Source organism: Venustampulla echinocandica, assembly GCF_003357145.1.
Source record: "Venustampulla echinocandica strain BP 5553 chromosome Unknown scaffold_1, whole genome shotgun sequence".
Lineage (NCBI taxonomy): Eukaryota > Fungi > Ascomycota > Leotiomycetes > Helotiales > Pleuroascaceae > Venustampulla > Venustampulla echinocandica.
Genome location: NW_022474206.1, coordinates 5,301,416 through 5,318,196, shown reverse-complemented (window position 1 = coordinate 5,318,196; position 16,781 = coordinate 5,301,416). Strand labels below are relative to the sequence as shown.

At 45.9% G+C, this 16,781-nt stretch overlaps 5 protein-coding genes across 5 annotated transcripts; 2 read left to right on the top strand and 3 right to left on the bottom strand.

Annotated features, from left to right (window-relative positions):
- Positions 1-519: 519 nt before the first annotated feature.
- On the bottom strand, positions 520-1,885 carry BP5553_04257 (Thiolase-like protein; the record flags this gene model as incomplete). The annotated part of the gene is made up of 3 exons (XM_032012880.1): positions 520-1,524; positions 1,578-1,758; positions 1,818-1,885. The coding sequence occupies 3 exons, from the start codon at positions 1,883-1,885 to the stop codon at positions 520-522; spliced, it is 1,254 nt and encodes a 417-aa protein (XP_031872573.1).
- Positions 1,886-3,140: 1,255 nt separating this feature from the next.
- Positions 3,141-4,313, top strand: BP5553_04256 (Endo-chitosanase; the record flags this gene model as incomplete). The annotated part of the gene is made up of 4 exons (XM_032012879.1): positions 3,141-3,309; positions 3,365-3,705; positions 3,770-4,163; positions 4,237-4,313. The coding sequence occupies 4 exons, from the start codon at positions 3,141-3,143 to the stop codon at positions 4,311-4,313; spliced, it is 981 nt and encodes a 326-aa protein (XP_031872572.1).
- Positions 4,314-7,448: 3,135 nt separating this feature from the next.
- On the top strand, positions 7,449-9,608 carry BP5553_04255 (putative Pre-rRNA-processing protein esf1; the record flags this gene model as incomplete). Its single annotated transcript, XM_032012878.1, has 1 exon — positions 7,449-9,608. The coding sequence occupies one exon, from the start codon at positions 7,449-7,451 to the stop codon at positions 9,606-9,608; it is 2,160 nt and encodes a 719-aa protein (XP_031872571.1).
- A 470-nt stretch (positions 9,609-10,078) lies between these two features.
- On the bottom strand, positions 10,079-10,975 carry BP5553_04254 (uncharacterized protein; the record flags this gene model as incomplete). Its single annotated transcript, XM_032012877.1, has 2 exons — positions 10,079-10,591; positions 10,826-10,975. 2 exons carry the CDS (start codon positions 10,973-10,975, stop codon positions 10,079-10,081), a joined length of 663 nt encoding a protein of 220 aa, XP_031872570.1.
- Positions 10,976-12,641: 1,666 nt separating this feature from the next.
- On the bottom strand, positions 12,642-16,745 carry BP5553_04253 (uncharacterized protein; the record flags this gene model as incomplete). The annotated part of the gene is made up of 7 exons (XM_032012876.1): positions 12,642-12,999; positions 13,081-13,268; positions 13,347-13,667; positions 13,722-13,787; positions 13,844-14,287; positions 14,336-14,582; positions 14,632-16,745. 7 exons carry the CDS (start codon positions 16,743-16,745, stop codon positions 12,642-12,644), a joined length of 3,738 nt encoding a protein of 1,245 aa, XP_031872569.1.
- Between the last annotated feature and the right edge of the window lie 36 nt (positions 16,746-16,781).

The following is a 16,781-nucleotide window of genomic DNA, read 5'->3' as shown; positions in this document are numbered from 1 at the left end:
TTACAGTCTACTATGTGCTTAGTCCCACCCCTATAGAAGCGCTATTAGGAGCAAGCTAACACATAAATTGATTATTTTGCCAGTATTTCGTGGCTTAACCGTTCAAGTTTGTCTATTACAAAGTCGGACGTTATCCCAACCTCACCAGAACGTCAGTTTTTTAAAGATCAGTCCCTAGGAACCTAGTCTCTCTCGGTGTCTTGAATATAATAACTGATTCTTGAGAATAAGTTGTAATTTTTGAGATGCTCTACACCAAGCTTTATAATCGGTGGTTTGGGTTCTCAGCAAGGGTGGCCTGGTACCTTTAACGATATATAGGCTTCTAAATAGTCGGCGCCTGGGGGATGATGGACAGGAGAAGAGGGCTATCCAAACTTAAGCCCATCTTTAGAGGCCGATTTAATAGAGCAACTGATTGATAACGTACTTCCATTTTTTTTGGTAATCCTATTCATAATGCCACTCTACACATCTCACGTCAACTAATCATTATATAGTACACCGTAATTTTTTAGTTCACAACTGCTCATTGACAAACAGCCCAGCCATGCCCTGCCCAGTTCCAATACACATACTTGTCAAAAGGATCTTCTTCTTCTGCCTCCTGCACTCACTCAGCCCTGTAACAATCTGTCTCGTACCTGTGGCACCGAGCGGATGGCCAAGCGCAATAGCACCGCCGCGAGGGTTCATCTTCTCGTGTGGCAGCTTTAGAGTATCCTTGCAGTACACAGCCATTGATGCAAATGCCTCATTGACTTCGATAACGTCGATGTCATCGATGGTGATGTTGTATTTGGAGAGGAGTTTAGGAATAGCAATTGAGGGGCCGATTCCCATGATGCGTGGAGCGAGGCCGGCGACGGTGGCGCCCACGTATTTGGCTAGGATGGGCTGGCCGAGCTCGATAGCGCGGGAGCGACGCATTAGGAGAACTGCGGCGGCTCCATCTGTGACCTGGCTGGAGTTGCCACCGGTGGACTTATCGCCAAAATCTGGGAATGCGGGTCGGATCTTGCTCAATGACTCGAATGTGGTTCCATATCGCACACCCTCATCCTTCGTCAAAGTAACCCTCTTCACCTCGCCGGTCTTTGGGTCCTTAACTTCAGTGGTGATAGGTACTATCTCGTCGTCGAACCACCCAGCTTTCTGGGCTCTCTCTGCGCGCTGGTAGCTCTCGGCGGCGAATCTGTCTTGTTGTTCTCGGGGGATGTTGAAATCCTTGCCCACGTTCTCGGATGTCTGTCCCATAGGCTGCATGCAATCTGCCGCCTCTTGGTTCTTGAGGACATCTGGGTGGAAAGGTAGCTCGAGACGGTCGCCACCGGCGGACATCATTTCAGCGCCCATGGCAATGCCAATATCGATATTGCCGGATGAGATTTGGTTCGCGATATCTTGGGTAGCTTTCAGGCCGGAGGAGCAGAAGCGGTTCACGGTCGAGGCAGCGGTGGTATTTGGGAAGCCGGCTGCAAGAGCCGCTGCTCGGACGAGATATGCAGATTTACCATCGGACACCTGCCAACACAGCTGTTAGAATTGTAATTCAAGGCCGGGATCAAGAGGCTTACATTTCCACAGCAAATATCTTCGACTAGTTTGGGGTCGATATTCGATTTCTCGATCACCTTCTGCAGCAGGGAGTAGGCCAAAAAGTCCAGCTGCGTGTCCTTGAATCCTCCCTTGAAGGCTTTGGTTAAGGGCGTCCGGATGGCGAGAGTAATAACAATATCGTCGGCATTCTTGGAAGTGCTGGAGACCTCTGATTTAGCATGTGCCTTTCCTTGAGCGGCGTCGCAGAGATCACTTACATTGCATTCACGCCGGACGAGCCGGGAGTCAAGTGCTTGAGGATCGAGCTGAGACGTTCACCTGCCATTTTGAAGAGATTGGGATTGGGATTGAGATGGTGTGATATGTTCAAGAGGGAGAGGAATGCAGAGAGTGGATGTGGAAAGTAGAGTGGCAAGTCGGGCGAGGCTCAAGTTTATACTAATAAACAGAGACGTGGGGAAGTTGCCGAGGCATCGGGCGACACACGGGCGGGGACCGACTGGCCGACTGGCCGAGGGACCAGGAAGGCATTTTCTGATACCGGACTCTGGACTTCGCAGTAACAACTCGAACCGCCATCACATCTAGTCAGCTTCTCAGGCTTTTGGAAGCGTCAAAGGCTATGTGCTGGGTAACGGATGGAGTGGATATGATATTTCGTCGTCTCTTTTGCTATCCCTCGTCTCGATCGGCGGATGTAGCAGGAGTAGCCTAGGCTACAGTACCTAGGTACTCGGCGCATCTTCGCACCGTCAACGAACCATTTCCTCACCACAACCCAAACTCCAGAGACATAGCCTCGAGATCATGCTTGCCCTGTTTCCCTTTCTAGTGCCGCAATACGAAGTACGATCGTCCTATTTATGCCTCATAGCTGGAGACACTCCGTTGTACTGGCCGCCGGAGGTGAGAAGCGTGTGCAGTGCAGTCGATGTCGACCCAATCTAGCAGGAGGATCGTGCTTCTTTATGGTCGCGCAACTCGAAAGAGATGTTGTTTTCGGGCATCTGATCTGTGCTGACTGTACTTCTCGACGATATTATATGCTTAATTATAGACACTACTCTTGTTTGTTTCTTAGAAGGTTCCCCTGCGCCCCGCTAAAATCCTTCGTGGGGAAGTTCAAACAACTTGAAACAACTCGTGGAAATTACCAACCTCGACTACTCTATCCTTGATTGGGGAAACGCAGATTTAGGACCTTCACCTCCCTGTCGGTCCCGTTGCCTCGAATCCCAACCGCAACTGATCCTGATCCTTCCTATGCGCCTATCACATGTATACTTGCTGTGGAATCTGTGGAAACGGGCTTGTAGTGGAACGTTTGCCACTTTAATATGCTGACAGGATTGCCACTGTACCCTTCACACCTGCGGAATTTGGCCAAGCTCCCGCACGGGTTTCCTTACTCTCCGTAGGTTCCGTACGCTGTGGCCGAAGGACGAGGATTATATATATACCGTAGGTCCCTGGGATGGACAATCAAGTAAATTATTTAAAGGACCGCCAGGCTCCATCACGCTCATTGCCCCATCATTTGTTAACCGTCTCTCCTTTATCCTCGAGCAAAGCAGTTCAATATGCATACCTACACCTCAGCCATTATTGCTGTGTTTCTCTCGTTACATAGTTGTTCTGCATTCGATGTCCCGAGCAATGTGAAGACGTTTTATGACGGCGTCAAGGCCGCCGGTTCGTGTAAGAACGCGCTTCAAACTGGCTTTTACGCCCACAATGATGGACCGAACAGTATGTAAAGGAAATTTCTGAAATCATTTAGAAAGGTAGAAACTGACCATGACAGCATTCTCTTATTGCGGAGACCATCTCGATGACTATAAAGTCGTGTATATCCAAGGCACTGGTGGGGCATTGGCAGATATGGACATCGATTGTGATGGGCTCCAGGGAGGACCTGGAGATGATGGTCGATGTGGTTCCTCAGGGGATACACAGAGTCAGACTTCATTCAAGGATAAAATTGCCGGGTATGGAGTCTCAGGAGTCAAGGATCTTAACGCTTTCGTCCATCCCTACGTTGTGTTCGGAAACGTAGGCTCCAAGGCTGGATTTACCAACTATGATCCGAGGGCCAATGGAATTGAGCCCTTGAGTCTTATGGCCGTGGTCTGTGGGGGGAAAATGGTAAGTACAAATATTTAGCCAACTCCGCCTCCTGTACATGAGCTCAAGGCTGACGGGTCCTTAGTTTTATGGCATCTGGGGTGACGAGAATGGTGATGATGGCCCCAAAGCTGTGATCGGTGAGGCTTCGATTTCTATGGCCACCCTGTGCTTTGGAAATAGCGTCAACGGAAATAGCGGTCATGACGAGACCGATGTCCTTTACATTGCATTCACAGGCCCCGATGCCGTTCCGGGTGCAAAAGGTGCAAAATGGAACGCCGCCTCCGCCGAGGAGTTCCAAAGTAGCATTAAGACCTTCGGTGATAAATTGGTAAATCGAATCGGGGTTGCAGGCCCAGCGCCATCAACGGGTGTTACGACATTAAAAAAGGTCCCGAGACCTACGTCGACCACGCGCAGCGTGAAAACCCTATCACCAAAACCTGCTTCGTGCTCGTGGACTGGGCACTGTTCTGGTAGGTTATTTCCCCCGCTATATGGCGCGATACCAAGATGAAAATGATAGGTTGCTAACCTAACTTTGAATAGGCGTTTCTTGTTCCTCGGAAGATGATTGCAGTGATGATCTGACATGTATTAACGGAAAGTGCGGTAGTGCTGTTTAGGGAAGGGCACTTGTACTTGTGACAGAATCAACAAACCAACTATCAGCAAGCCCCTAAATATATCTCATTATTAATAAATCTCCAGCTCCAGCCCCAATATAACTCGCCAATTCCTCCTTTGGGTGATCTGACATCTATTGACATAAGGACTAGCTTCATCATTCCGCAACACCTTAAATTCACTAGCCATGTTAGCTTGGAAGGGTAACCTCTTTCACTCCCTGGATAGTTAGATTTAGCTTCTTCCAGTACGCTCACCCCATGCCCATGCCTATCCTAGTCCCAACTATTCAAGTACTCAGAAGAAAAGATCTAGCACATCGTCAGCAAGATTCGCAGTGTTAAATGCCTCCAAAGCCCTCGACTCCACCACTGGGATCATTTGTTCTCCGGAGTCCGCTACAAACCTGCCATAATCTATCGTAGGACATAGAAATTTAAGGGGGCTGTTGAGCGTCTAGGTAAACGAATATAAAATGGTGCTTGGTGCGAGCAATAACTCGTGTTTAGAAGAGTATGCAAAATTAAGCTTGAGAACCAAATCGACACAACAAACCGCATCATCGAAACATAAAGAGACCTCAAGAAACTTTTCAAATTTTGGCAAATGTAGGTCTTGCATAATATGAAAACTGTGGAAATAGTTCTTTTCCTTAAAGACATATTCCCCAATAACACAAAATTCGATCTCTGCATCGTGCGAGTATGCTGAGGAAGGAGGCTATGCACCGCAGGAAGCAATATATTAAAAACTGCTTTCCAGATCACGATTCCCTAGTTAATATAAATTTCACCGGGCTGCAATTGTCCGGTGCCCCTCCATCACTTCCAACGTCGCTCTACATAGCACCTTCAAAGTAGAACGTGCAGGAGTTATCACCTACACAATATACACCCAGCGTAAAAGCAGAAGTCAGCTAGAAGAGACTTGAAGGTTCAACCATGCCCTAGTTTCAAGACCCTTCCGCAATAATCGAGACTACTATTGCCCGCCTTCACAAGGTCGGGTCTGAGGACAAGGTCAGCAATACTCAGCTGCTATATACGACCTCTACGGGGTGCGGGACCCTTCTGAACTATTACATGAATGGCGGGTTCGTCATGTTGATGACGAAGAAGTACAGAGAAATCGATAAAACAGCATTGACACCTGGGTGCAGCAATCGAACAAATCTCGCGCATTAGCCTATTAGTACTAGAGGCGTCCGTACAATCACTATGAACGGCCAGCCGAGAGTTACTGGTATGGCGGATGGCCAATCATCATGATGTTGGAAACATATCTAAGAGGCATGCCTATAAGAAGGGCAAGTTCTAGGAAGGGAAAGGCAATGGGTCATATTTGGAAGCATTTTAGTATGAACACATTTAAGGCTTGTTTACAATAACAGGCCGCCCCATAAGCACACTGGCATTTGACTGTGAACATTGCGCCACAGGTTAAAAACTTTCTCATAAGGGGAATCTCTAATACCACAGAATCTTGCATGAATACCATGAAATAAGTTTGCGTATGTGGAGTAGGTGTAGTTTGTTGGTTCTAATAAAAAGTCGTAATGTGCTCTCTCTGAATAACATAAATATAGTCTTTATATAGAGAAACCTGGCAAGGTAATCTCTTCCTTCCTTCCGCCCCTCCGTCAATCTGCTTCGCACTATCTAACAAGACTTCAATTTTGCCACTGAAAATCTCCACTATAGCTCAACAGGCATACCATCTACCCTATTCCTAGCTATCGAATGTCGGAAACCACAATAATAAACAAACGAAATCCAACTGAAAGTTATAAAAGAGCTATCATACCCTGGTTCCAGAACCACCTCTTTAGCAATCGGCGGGATTACTACTACCCTCCTTTGGGCCAGGCTGGGCAGCCACACTCAGCTGCATTATACGGACTATACGGAAGGCGCAACCCTAGCGGACCTCAACGTCGGATTTCTCACATACGTGATAGGGGAATAGAGGGATCGGCAAGGACCCGCATTAAAGACTGGATATATCAGTCACATCGTCTGCGCGCTCCTACCCACCTCCCCAATAGAGTAGGTAGCTAGTAGTCATATCCTTAGCCGCAGGAGCAAGGCAGGTGGGCCTACGAAATAACTTTAACAAAGAATAGGAGGACGAAATGCCATATCGTGATATTTAGATGGGTTTAGTACAATAACCATAATATAAGCCTGAGCTTGCCCAAAAGAATGCTTCCAATCACACCAGAGCCTGAGTTTATGAATGGCACAAGCGATACGATTGTGAATGTAAAGTAGATAGTGGCCCCATCTGAATAATAATTCCATAGGTGCTGCTATAAATTAATCTTGCAGAGGGTGGAACTTCCCTTCCTCCCTTTCTTCCATTTTGGTTATCAAATCGCCATTGTTTTAACTGCCAACCTCAGTTTGCACAATCAATCAATAGTTAAGCACTACATATCTCTTGTAGCAAAAGGCAACATCTCAATAGCAGAAAGGAATCAATCCGATTGCATCGTACTTCAAAATGCCGGTGGAAGACTGGTTTCATGGTAGGAGCAACAATGTATGGGGCTGGAACGGGCGGCGCAACTATGGAACCAGAGAATACACGCAGCGCATGCACCAAAATCGTAGACCGCATCGTACTCCGATGGAACGATGGAGACAGCGCCAGGTTCCGGGCTGGATGGATCACGCCTATAATCATCATGCAGCGGGTTACCGTTGGAGACGTGACCACTCGGCATATCCCAGGTGGTGAGGAAAAGATACAGATGATGGGGCTCTAGGGGGTACAGAGAGATAACAAGCGTGAACTTTGGATGGACTTCATCAATAAGAATACAAAATAAAACAATCATGATGAGAAATTTTAAACATGAAGAATGTGGAACACAGGTGATATATGAAAGCCCACTTGGCTGTGAGGCTGAGATTGTGTTGTACAAGTTCAGACTTGTTTCGGGCAAGTCGTGAGACGGAATAGGGGGAGGGGTCGTGTTTAACCGAGGATGACTAACCACACGATTTCAGCCACACCGCCTTGGGTCATGGCAGAAAAAAGTTCCCTCTCAGAAACAGTGAAATTCATTTTTAACAGCTACAGCGTCCCCTCCTAGCGATTCCTCCATAACAATAACCAGCCACCCGCCAGATATGCCGAAACAAAAACAAAAAGCACCAAAAGGCGCTGCCTCAACAGCTGTATCTACAGAGACAGACATCAATGACCCTCGATTCTCCAACTTCACGACCGATCCCCGATTCCGCCTCCCTTCTAAGAAGCACACGAGGACAAAAGTCGATAAACGATTCTCGCGCATGCTAAAGGATGAAGATTTCTCGAATACAGCGAGGGTCGATCGTTATGGGCGAAAATTGAGTAGTGCGGGCAAGAAAAAGGCTTTAGAGAGGTTATATGTGCCTGATGAGGAGGAGCAAGACGGCGAAGGAGAGGTAGATGTCGAGGTTGAGGATGACGATGTTATTCAGAAGGAATTGGGCAATGCAGATAGCGCATATGACCCTGCTAGAGGAGGAGGATTTTCGTCGTCTGAGGATGAGGACGACGACGATGATGAAGAAGATGGTGGTGTTGAAATTGAAGAGGCTGCGTTTCCAGATATGCAAGCTGAGCAAGCTGCTGTGGAAATGGGTGAAATATCCTCAAGAGTAGCTGTGGTCAATTTGGATTGGGACAATATCCGATCAATTGATCTCATGGCCGTGTTTTCGAGCTTTGTTCCAGTCGGCGGTAAAATCCATAAGATCTCAATATACCCCAGCGAATTTGGCAAAGAGCGAATGGAACGGGAAGAGCTTGATGGGCCTCCCAGGGAAATCTTCACGAGTAACCAGGCAGATCAGGAGAGTCTAGATGAGGACTCGGAGGATAGCGAGGACGACGACCAGGAAGGGGAGGATGATGAGGAGCTAGAGGAGAAGATCAAGAAGGACCTTCAAAAGGCAGATGAAGGACAAGAATTCAACAGCGCAGCATTACGGCAATACCAGCTCGAAAGATTACGATATTACTATGCAGTCGTAATCTGTTCAGACCACGATACAGCCCAAAAAATCTACGAATCAACCGACGGCACGGAATACTTATCCTCCGCAAATTTTTTCGATTTGCGCTTTATTCCTGATGGCGTCGAATTTGATGACAAGGCCCGCGATGAATGCGACAGTGTCCCATCTGGATATCGTCCTACAGAATTCGTCACTGATGCTCTACAACACTCGAAAGTCAAGTTGACATGGGATATGGATCCGGAAGAAATGCAAAGGAAGGATGCTATCAAACGTGCATTCACTGGGAGCCGGGCAGAAATAGGGGAGAACGACCTACGAGCTTATCTAGGGAGTGACTCTGAGGACGATGAAGAGGAAGAGCAACAGGCCGAAGTCGCTGAGAACGCCGCTGAGCCAAAATTATCAAAGAAGGAGTTAGAAAGGCAAAAATTGCGGGTAGCTCTTGGTCTTTCGGATGAGCCCTCATTGAGAAAGAAAAAGTCTGGTCCTGTTGGCGACATGGAAATAACCTTCACCGCCGGTCTATCCACCAATGGGAATGAGGGCGTCTTCGAAAACGAACCGATAATCGAAGAGACGACAGCTGAAAAATACGTGCGTAAAGAGCGTGAGCGAAAAGCGCGAAGAAAGGAGATGGCAAAAGCTCGACGCGAGGGTCGGGATCCTAATGCCGCCCCTGCAGAAGTTGCTGATGGCGCTTCTGGTGAGGAGAAGGAGAAAGAAGACCTTGGCTTTGATGATCCCTTTTTCGCCACTGACGAAGTGGTGAAAGAGAAGGCATCGAAAACTTTGCGCAAGGAAGAGAGGCTCAAGAAGCGTGAAGCCAAAGAAGCAGAAGCCGCGGCTAAAGCCTCGCAGCGTGCCGAGCTTGAGCTACTCATGCAAGACAACACTGCGGAAGCTGCAGAGCGATTAGATCATTTCGATATCAATGAGATTGCTCGTGCTGAGAAACAGGCGAAGAAGGGCAAGAAAGGGAAGGGCAAGAAGGAGGCGGGGAGCAAGAGGGGTGGTTTACAGGAGAATTTCGAGATGGACGTTGCAGATGAGCGATTTGCTGGCAGGCTGTTTGGGCATCATGAGTTTGCTATTGATCCTTCTAACCCGAAGTATAAAGGGACTGAGGGGATGAAGAAGTTGCTTGAAGAGGGTAGGAAGAAGAGACATGTTGAGGGAGACGGGGAGGATGTCAATAGTAAGGCAAAGAAGAGAAAAGTCGAGGGTGCAAAAGGCGAGTTAAGCAGCTTGGTAGAAAGCGTGAAGAAGAAGAGCAAGAGATAAAGCAGAATTATAGTAGCAGTGTTTCTGGTGTTAGCACCGTAAGGTATGCTTTGCACAATGTGGATTTAGCATAGATATGAATAAAGACTTTATAAGATTAAATCAATATTCCTAATATTTGGTTGCAGCGTATTTTAATATGGATGATTTCAATTGGTGTTTTCAAAGACCGAGGCCAATTAGAGACGTATAGCTGTAGTATTAGGGTTCTATTGCTGCGGGGCGAAGTTCCAAAGGGATGAAGAAAGCAAAGGCCATAGTATAGTGTGCAGCGTAACATATGTATGAAGTAGGCACGGTTGGTGTTGTCCTAAGTGACAGGTTGGAGTACGTTAAGTCTCCATTAACGACCTAAAGGGCAATGTGTCTCGAGAGTGTCCCAGGATCATCAAAAGTATTCTAGATATCAGAAACTTGAGGACCTAGACAGGGGGTAACAAACAAATATGGCGCCCATTTGGGCCATCGACCTAGAAATAGTTGGACGGCAAAGCAATCTGATTGCCTCCGAATTGTTTGATATCCCAAGCCTGTTTTATTAATTTGAATTCGGCACAATCTGGGTTAGATACGCCTGCGATCAAAAATTTCAAAACCACATAAGTCTTTGTCTCAAGATCACGACAGAACCATACTGTTACAATCCATACTGTTGCAAGCCCTCCGTGCCGGAGCTTGTTGAGAACCTTGTATCGATTGCTTTGTCTAAGAAAATCTCCGAGATGGACGGGGTAAAATACGCCCTTGATATATTGTTCGGGGCCTTCCAGACCATCAGAGTCCATAGGCTCGAATGTACCATCAATAAACAATCCGTCAGATAATACAAATTCAGGATAGTCGGCATAGGAGCTGGGAAAGCTAATGGATGGAATCTCGACTTTTTCCACGGTGGAGTGACGGTCCTTTGGCGAAAGTACAAATCGTGTAACTTTTCGGTTAAGTCTGATTACCAAAACCCATATTGCCCAATACCCCTTTAGCTATAATTTTTTTTCATACCACCATTTTATTTGACATGAACGGTCTTGATCCAATTTATCTCCTGCCAACATATTTTGCGTTCTAGATCTGGCTAGTGAGACTTCCATCTATAGTTTATGGTAGGACCGAAGGATGTTACGAAGTTGCCCGCCGGGCAGCCCAACACGTTGGACTAAACATATTTGGATTTGATATATGGATGTCTACTTCTTCTGTCCTGATCAGATACTGACTTCACCTAAAGTCATGTTGACCGTAACACTATGAGGGCTAATTAATGGAATTCGAATAACCCAAGGACGTGACCTCTTTACACGGGCTCCGGTCGAGACAATGTCGTTTTTCAAGGGCATGCCTAGTTCGCGACGGGAGTTTAATTCCATTACGGATGATGGACCGCAATGAGCTATAGACTACAGTAAGTGGACGTATTGTGAATTTAAATACATATCTAGTGGTTCGATGACAGCTTGTTTGCTTTATTTAGTATTGTGGATACAGAGATACAGAGGGCTGTATAGGAGGTGTATTTCGGAATCTATGTCTGAACTCATGGGAAGCTATAAAAAGCAAAGTATAGAGGCCTACTTTAAGGGTCCAGGTACCTTCAGCTAATAATTTATTTCGCAGATTGTAGGAGGATTCTACAACAAAGAAACCTTGAGCCACACTAGGGACAATTCCGAAGCAAGGCTTCCTTAGGTAGGTATAACCCGGGAGAAAGGCTCGGCTCTAATTTTAGTTCTACTAAATACAGGTTAACAAGGCTTGTGGTTTCTAGTGTGGGTGTCTCTCAGGAGATTGTGAAATAAGTTGAACATAGAGAGGAAATTTCTTTTCCCAAAAGCTTTTTTTCAAATTGGATTGGATTTGAAAGTCCACTAACATCAACAACGTTTCCTATCCAATTTTCTATCTACCATTAAACATAATAAACTTTTAGTCCATCATTTAGGGGCTTTTGTACATACATAGAGTATCTATAATGGAGATTGATTAGTGATACTGTGATACAGAATGAACTGTACATGAGGATCATATAGTTCATACACCCACCGGTTACTGATGCTAGAAACCCTTTGTTATATTAAATAGGAGGACAATATTATCTGTCAGACTATAGTTAGCATCAATCTCCGCCCTGTGGAGCTTATTTCCTTAGTTAATGTACCTATAGTAGTATTCCAGAGCATATCTATTGTCTTGTCTAACAGCCTACAGGACCTAAACTACATCTATAATCTCGTCCAGCTCGACATCGATATCCATGTCTGCGGGATTTATATTAAGGTCGCCGTATCCTTATTTTTAGTACTGAAGCAGCTCTGAAGATTAGTACCATCAAGATTCGATAACATATGTAACATAACTATTTTGCCTTATGCTTAAGTCCTAGAGAAGGCTATATAAATGTTATACTTTACGCTGGCTATAAGACATTTTTATAATGTTCTTACTTTATTCTAAATATATAAATCTCGTACTTTTTGTAAGGCATTAACAAGAGGTTTGGCGACTCGGCCACATTACTACTTCGTATATAGGTAAATAAATAAAACATATGAATGCCGCACTTTGGATAAGAAAGTAATTTAAAGATTTAAAATATAAATATCGGTTTAATTTTAAGGAAAGCACGTGAATGTCGCATTTTAAGTAAGACAATCATGTAATATTTATAATAGAAATCTCGACTTAATTTAAGGAAAGTAGGTGAATGTCGCACTTTGTATAAGACATTTATGTAAGAATTAACATAAAAATCCCTTCTGAATTGTAAGGAAAGTACGTGAATGTCGCATTTTGTGTTAGACATTTATATAAGAATTAACGTAGAAATTCTTTCTTAATTTAAAGGAAAGCAGGTGAATGTCGCACTTTGTGTAAGACAATCACGAATATTGAAGAAAACATTAAATGTAAACTTGAACGCGTCTATTTATCATTCTATGTGTGATGGCAAAGCTAATAAAGGCAAAATGTTGATAAGCTATTGGTATAAACCACCATATCCCCGAAACACTTCCCTAGCAGCGGCAAATCTGTCCACTAAACGCCTGAGCTTCCAGGAGGACTAGGTGGATCGTCATCGTCCTGGTAATCAGCCTCAATAGCAACGATTTCGCCATCAGCATCTGTCTTTAAGAATCCAAATAAATTGGCCAGTTGATGCAAACTAAGACCTGGCTGGGTATCGGTTTCAGTAATGGCTCGATCGACGTCGCGGAGCTTGTGAGCTTGCATCGTCAGCAGCCGCATATCCACCGAGTCCTTTACAATAATTCGAGTCATATAAGTCTCTTTCTTTTGGCCGATACGGAAGATGCGCCCGAAAGCTTGCTGCTCGACGCCATGGTTCCACCATAGATCGAGGGAGATACACCGATTAGCCCAGGGGAAGTTGAGCCTATAATAGAGAAAAAGGGCGAATATTAGTGTCAAGTGACTCTAGTTAAGCAAGGCAGTAGAGAGGGGAGGGACAACATACCCCAAGCCGCCGCACTTTAGACCCGCAATTAGTATTGGAACCTCTGGATCATCACGAAACATCTTCAAAGCCTTGCTCCGGTGATCCAGCGTACAATCACCACTTAGATATAAGAAGTTCCAGCCTTCTTGCTTACACATACGGCCGACGATTCGGGCCAGAGTGCGGAATTGTACGTAGATAACGACCTAAACAAGTAAGTGATTAGCAAAGGCGTTAAAATTTAAAGTAGATGCCCTAGAAAATAGTAGGAGATTAAGGCGCACCTTATCCAAAGGAGCTTCTGTAAACCCTTTTAAAAGAATAGACTTTAGGGCAGCAGTCTTTGCTGATGGCACAAGTGGGAAGCCGGAATCTGTATCGCTATGCGTGAGCCACGTTGAATAAGGGGTATATGGCTCGAATCCCATAGCATCGCGGCCTTTGCTATTTTCCGGAACCTTCTTTTGGCGACGCTGCTTACCCTGACCACGTCGAGGCTTGGGTCCGGGTTCCGGTGCATCTTGTTCGTCGTCTTCCTGGATGCCATGGCCAGCTGGGTTAAACGTTTGGCTAATAACGGTGTTGCAAGTAGGGCATTCGATATCCTAGAGCATGTAAGATTACACTGCTTCAAATTGAATAGGCTATTTTTTACTCACATCCTGGTCTACAGCTTTGCTATTCATATAGCTCTCCAGGCAGTCTCGGCAGAAAACGTGACCACACTGCTTACCAGTCAGTGTTTCAATTCTAAGCGTCTCTAGTAGAAGCAAACACTTACATTGGTCCCCATTGGTTCTTGAGGCACATCTTGGCAGATGCCGCAGTTGATGCTAGCGTATAACTCTTTTTCGCTCAACATCTCGAGCGCCTTGTCCATGTTGAAGTTCGTGCCATAAGAGCCTCTTCCAAAAGACAATTGCCCTTCCGGAATTCCTTCACCTGCACTAGATTTTGCTCTACTGGCCTCAGCCTCATTGACCCACACTCTGGTCTGTTCGTAGAATGGCCGGTGAGTTGGACTCGAGTTTAGCTGACTGAGTTTGTCCTTTAGTTCCGCGACATCATCGCTAGTCCACGACTCTTTGATAGTGCGCTCTAGCATAAACGGGTGAGATGTACACTGTCTCAGACGGAGGAGTTGCACCATGAAGATACCATACTTGCGACGGATATCACCCTTGGCAATAAACATATTGAGGGTCTGGCGAAATCTATTTTCGGTCTTCGATATGTTAGCTAGAATTATCTTTTGGAAAGTAGGGATTCTCACAATTCTGTAAATAATCTTTTCCTCCTGCGAGAAATTAATATATTCGACCTTCGGGTGGGGTACTGGTAGTGTTATGATTGGGCGATTCATAATAGTGGTTCCCATGGTTCGCCTCATCATCGTATAGCTAAGGACGGCAGATAGACGATTTTGACACTCAATTGTATCGAAGTCGCAGAAATATTTCTGGAATGTCTGCCAATCCATGGCATAATTCGCCTTGAGAAAGCGCAGATAAGGAAAGAGCCTGTCAAAAGTTAGTCCTAGCGACTTAAGGTGCGAGCAAGGAGACTTACTCTTCAACACGGTTGAGAATAGGAGTTCCAGTAAGACACCACCGATATATTGATCGGAGGTTCTGGCACGCCAATGAGGTTCTCGAAGAATTATTCTTAATGGCGTGGGCTTCGTCCAGCACAACACGGTACCACTTGATCTTATGTAAAAAGCCTGTATCCAGCTCGGTCTGGCTTATCCACTCCTTATAGCTCATACGTTGGATATTTGCGCGATCATTTGAGTCCGGAAATGGAAATTCTTTCATCACCTCGGTGTAAGATGTGATAACAATATCGCAGTCCTGCAGAATAGGCACTGTAATATTGGAGGAAGCCTTGTACCTGAAGACCTTTCTGAATACCTTGTCCTCGACGTGGAATTTTATTTCGTCGTCCCATTGGGCTATAACTGCCGCAGGTACGACGATCAATGTGGCTTTAGTCCTGCGTTTCAAGTCGTCTGGGGATGGTGGGTTACCAACCATGCATGCCAGAGTCTGAATTGTTTTCCCCAGACCCATACTATCTGCCAGCAAGCCACCGTTCGGTGATTCCCCACTAACCTCGCGACTGAGCATCCAATGCGCACCTAAGAGTTGATGGTGGTAAAGAGTAGATTTCATCCCCTTGACCAACCATTTCCCATCGACTGCCCTAACTTTCGCGTATCCAAACGACCGGGACGCCAACTGCAGCTTCTTCTTCTCATTTCGGACTGTCCGTTGGCAACCTCCGTTTGGTATATTAGCGAATAATCTTTGGAATTGTGTCGCCTTCTTCATCTTTCCATCCGTGATCTCGGGCTCGGGCCCAACGTCAAAAATAGGGTTATTGATGCGGTCTTCGATTGGGTTATTAGCCATCAAATTTTCAAGCATCAATTTGGCGGCATTATCTGTGCCACTCTGAAAGTCGGGATTTCCCTGTGGAGGGAGCGGCTCCAAAGCTATTGAAGTGGCATTCTTCTTGGCCCTGCCTTTGCCCTTTGTCTTTGAACTTCCTGCAAGAGCTGCTTTGCTTTCTTCCCTGTGCCGCGCCTTCGTGCGGTCATTCTCACGCCGAAGAGTTTCTCGTGCATGGAACTCTCGAGCATCCTTTGCTCTCTTTTCAGGCTTTTTACGTGGCTTGCTGGATTTCTTTGCCCCACGCTGTTCAGAACCAGTATCAAGTGCTTCGCCCAGCATCTGAGAAAACCCTTCAAAATCATCTACGTCCATTCCATTCATGCTGGGATGAAGCGTGTTTGTGGCTGGCTCACCACTCATATGGTGTTCCCCGATTTGGTCCCCCACATTGTCTTCAACGAAGAGTGATTCTTCTTCCACAGGCTGCTCCGATATGTTGGGCCCCTCCGAAGCAGCTTTCAGAGAATCCAGAGTTTGTAGTCTATTCTCAATTCCAAGTAACTGGCATAGATCATTGGCAGATATTTCTTTATTCTTTCGTCTCCGCTCAAGGGTGTTGCGGTTTTCGGTGAGATATCGATACTCTTCGTCTTCGTCAGGATCAGCATTCATCCAGCTGTTATCATCGTCGTCAAAACGCATAGCAGTATCGACGGAAGCATGTTCGTCGGTAATTCCCATTTCCTCGCTCTGCTTCTTTCTGGAGCTGCCCTCCGCATAAACTTGTTGGTTGGATGAGCTTCCGAGACCAACATCATGGTCGCCAAGGCCCGCATTTCTAGCAAGCATCGTCCTCTGTGCTGCCAGAAGTTGGTGAGAATTGACTGGCTTCTTCACAGTGGATGATAGAACTGGAATAGATTGATCTTCCTTTGGCTCTTGTTTAATTTTATCCGGTTTATTGCTTACCTTTGAGGAACCTGATTTTTTATGCTCAGCCCAGCGACGCTGTGCCTGCTGGGAAGCATCATGAAGATCGATCATAATAATATCATCATCAGCGTCATCAGCGTTGCTGATAAATATAGTTGGAGGGGAGTGACGAGTATTGGTGCCGTTTTCCATTGACTGGGTAAGATGTGGAATGGAATCCAGCTCTCGTTGGTCAATGGCTGAGAGATTGCCCGTATTGACTAGTATATCATCCTGGCCCTGATGTGCCATTTCTTGTTCCTCCGACAGGTCCTCGAAGGCTATACCCACGTTGATGTTATCAAAGTCGTCCATGGTGTTCAAGTCACCTTGAAGCTCATATCTAAATCT